We start from the raw sequence: 12668 nt of genomic DNA on the forward strand, positions 1-12668 counted from the left end.
ATGGATGCAAAGAAGTGTTTTGTTTTTTTACTTCATTCTTTACTGTGATATCTTGTTTTTTTTGTTTTTTTTAACATAATTTGCTTGACTCCATTTTTTCTAGTTTGTTCCAGATATTCCCTGTAATATCGGAATTAAGTAAAACTCTTCTATGCACCCGTTTATCAACATCCCACAATACAATGTGCAAAAATGTCAACACTTGTTTATGATGCAGATGAAAACAAACTTTCAAGCGGCAATTTCAACCATTAAATTTTTTTGGGGGAGAAAATTACCTTTGATTTTTTGGTCTATGAGGCCTACATTATCACTACGTTCACACTGCAGGTCTTAATGCACATTTTTCTTTGTGTGATCATTCATATTAAATGCATCTTCAATCAGTTTGGACTATGAATGGAATGCGACCCTGAAGTGACCCGCATGTGCAGAAGAGGTCTTAAGGTGACACATGACCCCGGAGACACGCACGGTGTTTACGGAAGTAAATATCGAGGCGTCCAGTGTATGACAGTGTGAAAAAAAAGTTTTTCCAACCGAAGTCAGCACTTCATACCTTTAAGGAGACTGAAAAAGAGGAAAGCCCGGTTTATCACTCTAGCCGTTTGCATGGCTGTTGTTTTTCCACACGGGGACTCAGAATTTTGACGTTTTTGCATGGTGACGATGTAGGAGTTGGTTAGAAAGCGCCTCGGCCGTCCACACTGCAGGCGCATTGCAAAAAAATTGGATACATATCGGATTTAGGACCACATATGAAAGTGACCTGGGTCGGATTTGAAAAAAATTGTAATTGTGCTGTTCAGACTGTCTTTAACAGATCAGATACAGGTCGCATTTGCCTGCAGTGTGAATGTAGCCTAAGTCTTTATCTGATGATTAGTTTTTTGTTGGTAGCAGCTTTAACAGAAAATAAAGATTAAATGTGTTTTTATAATCAAGTGAAAAAAACTATTCCTCTTGTGTTTTTGTCCTGTAGACGATTACAGCTACCTGTCTGATGCCCTGCCGCCACTTCCCGAAGTCCCGGACTCGGGTTCAGCCCTGAGCGCCGTTGACCTTCCAACCCGCTGCCTACGGAACCAGTCCTTCCGCCACACGTCGCTGCGATACTGTTCTGCCCTCAGCATGGATTCTTCTTTAGATGGCACCGAAAGGCCGATCAGCTACAGCTCCACGTCATCCTCCGCCTCCTCCAGGGACAGTCACTGCTCACTCGGCAGCCGCTCAACGCTCGTCGCCGCCTCACACTGTAACCCTGTGACCCCTGACCGGGACTCTGGAGCGATCCGATTGGAGCTGGTTCCTGCCAAGCAGCTTGGACAGGAGGATGACAGACATAAGGAAAGGACTGAAACAGAAAATGGGCTCAGAATACCAACTACAGCAGAGCATTCAGAGCCTGAGCGAACTTCAGAGGCTGGAGACAAACCAGGTCCCGTTCAGGGACCAACGACATATGTGGACCGTGTGGTGCAGGAAATACTGGACACAGAGAGAACCTACGTACAAGATCTGCGTAGCATTGTCGAGGTAAGGAATAAAAACATTCAACAAAGATTACACAGTCTTACTTTGTGACTGCAGGCAACATGTGAAGGAAATGAAGAGCAGAAGTTTCATGCAAATGGGCTTGACTTTAAAGAGCAGCACATGTGCCATAGCATCAAAGGAAGCTGCACACCACAGATAGGACTTCATGATATGAATTCATCTTAGACATGTGCGCTTAAAGATATACAAAGGGTTTTTATATATTTTTTAAATTCAATCTTTTTTAAATCTTCCTTTTCTTTTGTTTTTTTTATGTTTCATTGCTTCACATCAGACAAGGTCAAAGCTTCAATACTCGTTTATCCCCATAATGCTTTGGGGGTGCTGGAGGCAAAGTGCAGCTGATCTGTTCCCATCTAAAGGCCTGCAGAGGCCCAGTCGGTCATATGTTTTCCTACTTCAATTCCAAAACAGAAACTAATATTAGTCATACCACAGTCATGCTGGAGGTAAGCTACATCTGGGGCCATTCGGCAGGAGCAATAAGGGCGTAAGTAGTGTAGTTCATGACTAAAAGAAATAGATCCACAATACCAAATACTAGGAATGTGTATCTTCCAACAACTCACAATTCGATTCGATTCCAATTCTTGGAGTGTCGATTCGATTCCAACCAATTCTTGATTGACAATCAATACTTTTACTAGTAAAGGGTGCCTTTTGCGGTGTATCGCAGATTTTTTTTTACAGTGCAATTTTGCATGCATTTTTTTTTTTTTACAGTGTATGAATGCACATTGTGTTCTGCATCCTGATTGGCTCATTTTTCTCCTCTCATAAACATAAACCACCTGTGAAAAAAGCCAGTGTGATTAGTGGCTAATGCTATCCTTATTATTACCTGCGACTACCACCTCCTCGCTGATTCTCCTCCACGCCAAATCCTTCCTAGTCCGGTCCCGGTTATAAAGGCCGTGTCATACAGCTCCAGGTGGTCACACACAGCTTCTACTCCATGGTTGAATGGGTGAACAGACCGGTGTCCGTGTTCACGGCCTGACGTCGTCGTCATCAAAGACTGAATGCGTTCGCATCAATGTCTGATCGCTAGCAGTGTGACTCTGAAGTGCTGTATGTTTGAAAAACAGATTTATGTTTTAAAATCTACAAAGTTTTGAACTTTGAGAGTGTTTAAACGAGAGAAATGTGAGAAAATGTTAATTCCTGTCTGAGAAACGTGTATAAAGTGTGTGGTGAGGGGTTTTACAGCCTTAAAACATGTATAATAATTGTAAAAAAAAAAAAAATCTGACTACTTCGCGGATTTCGCCTATTGCGAATATTTTAGAACGCAACCCCTGCGATAAACGAGTGACTACTGCATACAGAGGCTGACTTCAGACAAAGAGATAACATGTTTTGCTTACCTTGCAATCACTTAATAGTAGTTTTAAAAATAAAGCTGTCAAATGCTTTTCAAGTTTCTGTGGCAACAAAGTTTAACAATTCAGTAACATTAAAAAAATTTAAGCTCTTTTGTACGACAAAGAAAAGCAATGAAAGTAATTCTCATTTTATCAATACCAAAAAACGAATTGTTTAACTTTTCAGTTTCTGTACAAATAAGTTAACATGAATACCCACTTATTGGCTTTAAAAGTAAACATTTGAGAACATTGTAAATTAATGTATGACATTCAGACGTGAATCGATTTTTCCCACACTTTACTAAAATTAGCTTTCTCTATGTAGTGGATGGCCAGGTCATAGGTGGTTATAGCATTTTGTAAGGATACACCCTGGACACCAATGAAATAACGATAAGCAAATAAGACTCCCCAGCGTATGCAAATGTTGCTGGGCCTTTGTGAAAGGTGTGAAAATCTATGGATGTCTCTATAACAACAATCAAATATTCTGATTCTTGCTTTTTAGTTGGACTTCCCTCACACGTGACTCTCACTGCAAAACCTCACAAACAATAAGGTCACCTGCACTCTGCTAAACCCGAGTGGTTTCCAAGTTATACGACACCGTTGGGGCGGGCACACACACACACACACACTCACACACAAGCAAATGCACCCTTTTTGTGTTGAGTGCTTTAAACTGTATAGATACACATGCCTTTAATCAGTGCTTTGTTCAGCATTGAATTCACAGGCTCCCCTCCCTCTTCTTTCATATCTTTTCATCTCTTTTGAATCATGTTTGGTGAAAGGTTAAAAAGTCATTGTACTAACAAGCCAAGCACACTACTTTCTTGCTTCCTGTCGGACTATATACGTTGATCTTTGTGTGAATAAAAAAAAAAGCCTTTGTCCAATTCTTCCCACGTTCTACTTTTTGTTACTTACTGTGTTTGCACATGTAGGTTTTACTATAGAAGTCTCATTGAGATGAATGGCAAGAAAAAACTGAAGAAAATAAGAGACAAAAGTAAGTTAGTGGCTCTCATTCTGCCTTCCTCAATCCATCAGGGCTCAGCTCTGAGGAAATTGGATTAAAAATAGGGAAGTAAAAGTTTATGAGTTTCCAATGTCCAAATAGGAAAGGATAACATCAAACAGCACTTGAAGCTGTTACTACTGCAGAATCTACCTTGCTCCATTAGTGTATAAGACCACCCAGCTCTAAATAGCCTAATGCTAATAAGTAAGGCAAGACAGCTAATTTTTCACTATAGGATTCATGCACTTAAGTTTTCTGCACCCTTTTAATGATGGTTTCAGTGGTTGCATCTGGGATTGATTGCTCTGATTTTGTGTGTGTTTTTTTTTTTTACTGGTTAGCAGCGACACTCATCATCAACTCTTCTTTTATCTGTGCAAACCCTGCCAGCTGCAATGGAAAAGGGTGTGACAGCCTTTACGCAAATATTTACCCAAACTCCACGAGGCCAACCTGAGTTTCATCTGTCAGCAGCACACATTTGGTTTTAAAATCCCTTTTTACAATGATTTTTTTTTTTTTTTTCTTTTCTTTTTACTGTCTTGTAATAAAGTCAGGACAATTTTTTTTTCTACCCTGGCCAATTCTCTGTGAGAGAATTATTTGGTGTTTGTTGGTTTTGCTCAAGCACCTTCCTCTGCTGTGCGTAATTATCCCAATCTGTCAGAGAAAACTCCAAGCTTGTTTTTCTTTTCTTTCTCTCCTCCTCCTCCTCCTCCTCCCTCTCCCTCATTCTGGGACCTGGAAGGCAGGACCAAGTGATTTGAAGTCGAGCAGGAATTTGGAAATAATCTCAAAACATCACTTTGGCTGTAGAGAAGCTGAAGCAGAGAGATTTAGTTGTTTGCACTCAGCATTGTGTGGAGTAAAAGCTTCCTACTGCGCGTCACAGTGAGGGATATGTTTGGTGTACCGGGAAGGATCGAGTGCTAATGGTTAAACAAGAAAGTAACAAGTTAGGTCCTGTTGTGTTTGATGCTCATCAGGGAGTAACTTTTCAGGTGTGTGTGTGTTTAGGTTTCGATGTCGAGTGAACAGGCCAGACCAGGTCACATGTTGACCCTGTGGCTAATAGCGCATCACCTTACATATTATTACTAATAGTCAACAACCTCTAAACATGACCCTTAGATATAACCCACAAGAGGAACCCCAGCCTTCCCATGAGCAGAATGTTAAAGTTTTACTAATTTATTTTACATTTCATCAAATGTCGACCTCTTTTTAACCTTTGAATGGTCCGCTTTTTTGCGCATTTTTAAATTTTCCACCGCATCCTTTAGCTTTTTTGTCCCCAAACACTTTTTAATGGATTCCTGCTGATGCTCAGCTATTATACAACCAACAATGATGATGGCTGAACACAAACAATAAAGAGAAACTGAGGCAGCTGACTGGAAGTCAGGCAAACACACAAAAGGGAACACACTCCCGCCCTCCTGAAAAAGATTTAATGCACTGAAACGATCGTCGGGTGTGTTTGTGCATGTTGGGTGCTGTCTTGTACTATTCTCATTATTCTGAATTTTAACTGCTTTGTTCGTTTGGGGGGTTTTTTTTTTTTTGTTTTTTTGTTTTTTATCCACTGGTGGAGTGTAGATTCACACGTACACCACAGATGTCAGGTTAACAGTTTCACATCTGATCAAATTACATTATTATTGTTTTGGGAGAAATTGCTTGGTGTGTGTTTTGTTCCCTAACAGATAACAGATCATATCATCTAAAGTGCATTCATGTGATGGTTTGCTTATCACTTTATCAGATTTAAAGAAACTGTCACATGTTGAAGTTTTCCCTGTATTCCTGTACAATGATGCATGGTTTTACTATTTTTTTTTTTTTTTTTTTTTTAAACCATTATCAGCTTCTTATTGCTGGATGATTGTTGTCTTTAATGAATGGTTTAGTTTAAAAGTTCTCCTAATACGTTTAATTCTCTTTTTTTTTCTCTCTCTCTTTGTTTTGCGACCAAAGCTTAAATTATGAACATTCCTAATCCCAAACAGATTGACTAAAAAGCAAGCATTCGTATCCTAAATTTGATCAACCATTTAATGGAAAATAAACTTGATTTATATGGTGCTTTAATTGTCACTAAGTAGTTTCAAAGTGTGTTACACTATCAGCAACATTCATGCACCAATGGGACAGAGCTGTCATCTAGGCCAGTGCTTCCCAACCAGGGGTACGTGCACCCTTAGGGGGTAACTGACTACATATCAGGGGCGACACAAAAACACCTTTCAATTTAATTTCTAACATCATATGGCAACTTTTTACATGCAGACATACACTTGTGGTCAAAAGTTTTAGAACACCTTAATTTTTCCAGTTATTTATTGCAATTCATGTCGTGCAAGTCATTTACATTTTCAAACTTGTAATAAAAAACAGGCAAGTCCTTCTAATTTGTATATTTTAATTACACAATACAATATTGAAGGTGCTGTGAAGTGTTACTCAAAAGAGAAGTCTAACAATTCAGTAGCTGACAGATGGTAAATGGTGAATAATTGTAAAGAATCAGAAATCGAATCAATAATTATTCGTAATAGAAAATCAATAATCAGAATTGTATCGGGAAATTTGGCTAGATTAACCAGCCCTTTCTATAGAAAAACTTTTAAATGATTGTATTTTGTTTGTTGCGTCCGCTACGTTTTTGTGCAGGTTTTTTTTGACGAGTGGAGGCTGACATGGTAACAAGTGGCCAAAAATGGTCCAAAAGTGGTAAAAACGTGGCAAGAAAAGAGTGAAAATTGACTAAAATGGGCTAAAAGCCGTCAACAGTGGCCAAAAAATGGGCAAATAAAGAGGAATCAGGTGGTATATAATGGCAAATGGTAGCTTAAATGAGCAAACAAATGGCACACACTGGTGAAAAAGGGCAAAAATGTGGAACAGAAAGGTAAAATGTAGCAGAAAAAAAGGAAACGAATGGTATTTATTGGGCAAATGTTAGGGTGAAAAGTGGCCCAAAAAAATTAAAGGACAAAAATTGGATAAAAGTGTCAAAAAGAACTTGTAAAACTTTACCAAAGATGGAGAAAAAGGGATATTTATTGGCAAAAGGTAGCTAAAGTCTGAAAAAAGTGTCAGAACTTTTTGTAAAGAAACAAAAATGGGACAAAGGAAGTTCCAAAATGTCCAAATGAAAAAGGGGTTAAAAAGGTTTCCCCTTTTTAAGGATTTCTGGGGAATAATAATTCAAATTAAGACAAAGAATCACGTGTTGAGCATCACTGACTGAACAACGGCTTCTAAATGGTGTCATTGATAATGTAGTGGGCTGGTCTGGATGAAAACTGCCAGGGCTGAATTTTTGTCCTGGTCCACCCCTGCATTTAGGTAAAAGTTATGGTGTATTATGAGTTGAAGAATGAGATTGTAGATCTGGTGGATGACTGACCCAAACGCAGCATGTACAAATGATCTGTTACTGAGATTATTCTCAGTGCGTTTCTTCTATTCCATGCTGTTTTATGTGATTATTGTCCTTTCTGTAGGACTACTTGGAAAGCATCACTAACCAGTCTCGACTGGCTTTGAGCTCGGAGGATAGAGGCTCACTCTTCGGCAACATTCAGGACATCTACCACTTTAACAGGTACAACGTGCAGGAAGCTGTTTTTGTGGCCGTCATAGTTTCTCTAACCCGTCAGTCCTGGTGGTCCGCAGACACAAAGGGTCGCCCGGCGTTTTATTTCTCAGCTGCAGCATGAAAACTGGCCTGTAAAAGGAAGCGTTAAAGTTGTTAAAACAAGTGTTCACAATGACCTCATCCCTCAGTTGTGAAACAATGACTTCAACTGCCACTGGCAAAGCTCCACACAGGAGCTGGCTGTTTGAATTCATGGAAGTTTCTCACTTGTTCAAAGTCAAATGACCTGAGATGTAACTTGTGATTAGAACAATTACCTAATCACAGGAGAGCAATTTGCATTTATTTATGTAGAAAACAGAAACGTGGCACATTTAACAGTGTAGAATGATTTTTCTTCAGAGGCCAAATACAAACCAGTTTTATCTGAATTGGGCTGCAGATTTCAGGTGGAAAAAAAAAAAGATTTGAACCATTGTTGTGCTCTAGTTTGCACTTCCTCATGTTAATGATAAAGTATGTAAGACACCCACAATATGCGAGCAATAAATGACAGATATCAGACCCTGCAGGATCTTCTCTTCATAGTTCCTTGATTTTGCGACCAATTCTTGTGCAATTTTGGAGAAATTGCAAGATTTTAGAAAAAAATTACTACTTTTTACAATTTTTCATTATAAACAAAAGTGTAGAAAAATGACAAGCCCCTAGTTTAATTGAATTTGTGTATTTGGAGGGACTTAGTTATTTATAACTGAATTATTTAGTAATTTACATTGTTTTCTGTGTAATTTTGACTTTCTAATGCTCAAAAGCAGTGATTTTCAAACTTTTTTGGCCCAATTTCTGAATCCAAGTCCCCCTTTGTCTGACTGCAACATTTGCTTAGAAAACCTTTTGAAAAACAACTATAGAGCACAATGATTGAATGAATGAGTAATAACACACATTTTAAAGAATCTCTTTTTTGTAAATAAGTGGAAAGAAACAGTATTAAGTGCAGTGGTTCCCAACCTTCTTTGGATCTTGACCCCATTTTGATATCAATCATTTCTGGCGACCCCAAAGAATTGGTTTCTAGAATTAGTTTTTTTTTAGCTCAGATATTCTGCATTTTAGTTGAACTGGAATTCACAAAGTGAAACAATAGAAATACAGTTGTTTAAGATTGTGTTGTGTTAGTAAAAAAAAAAAAAAAAGAAGAATTTAACAAATTCAAAAATGTATTTTAATTTTTCTGACATTTCAGGTGACCTCATTTAAACTCCAGGCAACCCCTCATGACACATTTTTCAAATTAATGGTCCGGGGGCGAAATCCGGCCCTTTGGAGCATCCAATTTGGCCCGCAGGAGAAAGTCAAAATGACAGAGAAAACATTAATCTTTGTGTAAAACTCAACAATATTTGCAGGGGCTCACAGGTTTATCGGTGCTTATATCACGATTGCAGTCATTTTTAATGTTAGATAGTTGAAAAAACTAAAAAATTCTTACAAATTCCTTCAATTTTCCTGAAATTATGACATATTTTCCTTAATTAAGTAGAAATTTGTCACAAAATCTAGGGAATTTAAAGTGAAGATCCTGCTGGGACTGATATCTGTCACTTATTGCTTGAACAATGGTCGGTTTCTTACATATTTAGTATTTTATCTATTTGTAAGAATGCAAACGAGGGCACAATAATTTCGAAATTCTGTGTTTTCCCACATAAAATCTGTGGCCCCACTTGAGATCAAACTGTTCTGTATTTGGCCCCTGAACTAAAATGAGTTTGACACCCCTGCCTCATGGGATCCCAACCTCAAGGTTGGAAAAACACTGATTTAGTGGCTCCTGAATAGATTTAGTTTTTATATTTTCTGGTCATTTTCCTAGACGTATACGTACCCCCATTCGAGTAACACTGGTCTAAAGGGCCGGATTTGGCCCCTGGGCCTTGAGTTTAACACAAAGAATCTTTAGACATACAAAGAGGATGGGCCATTATACTGTACATACTGAGTATTCATTGTCTTTCAGGGACCTTCTTCATGACCTTGAGAAGTGCGATGCAGATCCTGTGGCCATTGCAGAGTGTTTCGTATCCAAGGTAACAATATTTACCCTCTGAATTAATTTATTTGTTTGTGGATAGATTATTTTATGGAAACTTGCATTCTGAGATTTGCAGTGCTTTCTTTACATACAATCCTTTTACTTTTTGTGTTGTTTGTTTATGCTTTGGGTGTTGATCACTGCCACTGTTTGTCTGTTTGAAGCTGCTTGTTTTGGACTCACAAACACTAGAAATGATCAGCTATCAATGGTAAAGCCGTGAGATCAGATGAGAACTGAGCTTCTTCTTAGGATGGATTGAGGTCACAATGTTTTTTTTTTAGTCATGAGTGCAGCAGTGAGGAACAAATAATGAAGAATACAGCAGCAGCTTGAAGTATTATTGCTTGTTTGTTTCAGCTCTTGCTGTTTGCTCCACCAAATTCCTCCAAAATTGATGGCTTGATTATGGGTTGTGATAAAGTCTTTGCATTCCTTCACTTCCTGTAAAAAAAAACAACTTTAAGTTCCTTCCATACTTGACTCCAATTATATGCCATGCCACAGAGCAATGGTCTGACCAAACAAACAGGATGCACTAAGTGTCATAAACACTAAAGTAAGCAAAAAACGTACTGGTTTATATGTTTTCCCATATCACATGGTGATATGGGAAAACATATAACTTTCATAAGGGTGAAACTGGGACTAAGCCAACAATGCTCCCCCTCCCCAAAGCACATCCTGTCTGGAGATTCTTTCCACAGATAACTTCTCTCCTTTAAGTCCTTTAACTAACAGGCTTTATTTTGCAAATCCATCATGTTGTAATAAATACTGCAACGCCTGCAAATTGCACAGACATCTTGTGTTGAACGTCCAGTAGCGAAGAAATGTTTGTTATAATGCGGTGATCATATATAAGGCCGGGTCTCACATCCCACAGTGTTGGCGTAAAGGTCCTGCAGCTGAACTGGTACAATAAATATTAAAATGTATTTCAGTAATCAATTTAGCAAGTGGATTTATATTGACTATAAAATACAACTTAGACGGGGGATTGTTAAAGGTCCTGTCATGCTATTTTTCACACATCTACATTTGTTCTAAGAACCCCAAAAAACATAGTATTTGAGGTTTATTTTCCCAAACTCGCCTGTTTTCCAGAGTTTTAGCCTCTGAAAAGTCACTTTCTGAGCAACTCTACACAAACAGGCTGATTTGCGGCCTACTGATGCCTATTCATGAGTGGGCGTGTCTATAGACGGGACACCTGCCCTCCTCCCACCCACTCCGTAGCCGAGCTCATGCTGCTTTATGAACACGAGACAGAGCGTGGGGGCGGAGCTTTCGCAGGTAAATACATAGACTGTAGAAAATACATACATAGCACTGCGTGAAGGACGCTGAAATGCTCACCTTCATGGGCGTGTCTGTTTACATGTCAATCACAGCAGAGAGCTTCCTTGAGGCGTGGCTTCTCCAACTCAGTGCCGCGTTAAATTCGTCATCAAAGTGGGAACACGTCATCTAAATAGAGCGAGGTGTTTGGGCTCACCCTGCAGTAAGAAAGGAGCAAATCACCCTCTAACTAAAGATTGAGGGAATCAATGAAAAAAACACCTTGGGCATGTGTATGAAGCCCAAATAGCACTTTTATAATGTTTAAAGCACAGAAAAGTCAACTTAGCGTACACTGGATCCTTTAAACTGTGATGCAAATTAATTAATCTATTATTCAGTCGTTGCAAATACTATTTTTTATTGCTGTTCGTATGTATTTAAATAGGAACCTATTTACCTGACATTTGCTCTGGCACAGTACCGGACTGCCTGGAGGAGAGGCATCGTGATGAGACCTCAACCATAGGACAGTCATCGTCGACCCACCGACGGACTGCAATGATGACCACATCATTTTATTAGTGCATTGGTTAAAGTGATCCTCCATTGTATTTACAAATTTGGCCTAAAATCTTTAAAATGTACTTATTAGAAGATCTGTACCTAACAAAACGCATTGTTATGCATCATATTCATTTAAATGCCTTTTTAAAAAACGTGACTACTTTACAGTTGAAGGACTCCCACCCAACAGGACTTCTATCCTCAAATGTTTGTTTCTTCAACTGCCCATGATTATTCACTAACTGCAGCCACTAGCGCATCAGCCGTGCACTGTTTAATGGAGACTGAAGTTCCCTTGGGAGAGCTCTTCTTCTCTGCTTCATTGCCTGCTACTAAACCGCAGAGTTGGATCTGTCGCTCCCTGTGTTCATAGATTGTTTTTCACAACTGTTTTTGTCCTTTCAGTAAACAAGTGGGTTACGTTGGCATCTTTTAAGTTTTTTTTTTTTTTTTTTTTAGAGCAATTTGAAGCAGCAGAAAAAGAATGAGGATGTGTTTGCGCAAAAACTAGATTGATTAGTGAGATTGGGTTGCAAAATATGTACATGTACATTATACATTTGTATCCGAAGTCATTGAATCTTGTGATACGAGTCAAATTAATGGTATTTCTTGACATTTTTCCTTAATCTGAGCTATTATTGGCTTGTTAGAGACAACGGTCTAGTCTGGGCTTCATAAATGGAGGATATTTAAAGATCCTAGGCTCATTTAAAAGACACCCGTGATTACTGAACAACTAAATAATAAGTTTAACCCCTCTTTCTTTGTCTCTTTCTCTCTCTCTCGCTCTAAGCCAAGCACAATCCAACAGTGTGTTTCCAACTGTAAATATTTCTCTCCATTCTAAGATAATTGCCTTTCTGTCCCAATGTTCTCTAAATCCTCTTTGTCCTATGGGACTTCCACACATTTCACTGGTTACTATGTGCTGACTGGAGCATAGAGGGCAAAATGACACCCACCACTGCGTATAAAGATGACTCACTGTCACCAGTCGGGTCTCGACAATTAAGCGTTATAACAAAACCTGTTATTTCATTAATGGTAAAATAGATACTTTTCTTTTCCCCGGCAGTGATTGTGGTTTCAGTGAAGCTTTACTTTATAATCTAGAGAAATGTCCACGTTCCAAACTATTACATGCAGATTTAGGATATGATTATTATG

General features: G+C 38.7%; 1 protein-coding gene across 3 annotated transcripts in view; it reads left to right on the forward strand.

Annotated features, from left to right (window-relative positions):
* Positions 1-12668, forward strand: part of LOC114457731 (pleckstrin homology domain-containing family G member 1) — a 46754-nt gene that overhangs the window by 16219 nt on the left and 17867 nt on the right. For all 3 annotated transcript variants that reach the window (XM_028439763.1, XM_028439761.1, XM_028439762.1), the window contains exons 2-4: positions 983-1536; positions 7458-7558; positions 9576-9645. In XM_028439763.1, the coding sequence (XP_028295564.1) occupies positions 1132-1536; positions 7458-7558; positions 9576-9645 (576 nt within the window). In that variant the 5' untranslated portion in view covers positions 983-1131. The remainder of the gene's footprint in view (positions 1-982; positions 1537-7457; positions 7559-9575; positions 9646-12668) is intronic.

This window comes from Gouania willdenowi, chromosome 24 (assembly GCF_900634775.1).
Source record: "Gouania willdenowi chromosome 24, fGouWil2.1, whole genome shotgun sequence".
Classification (NCBI taxonomy): domain Eukaryota; kingdom Metazoa; phylum Chordata; class Actinopteri; order Blenniiformes; family Gobiesocidae; genus Gouania; species Gouania willdenowi.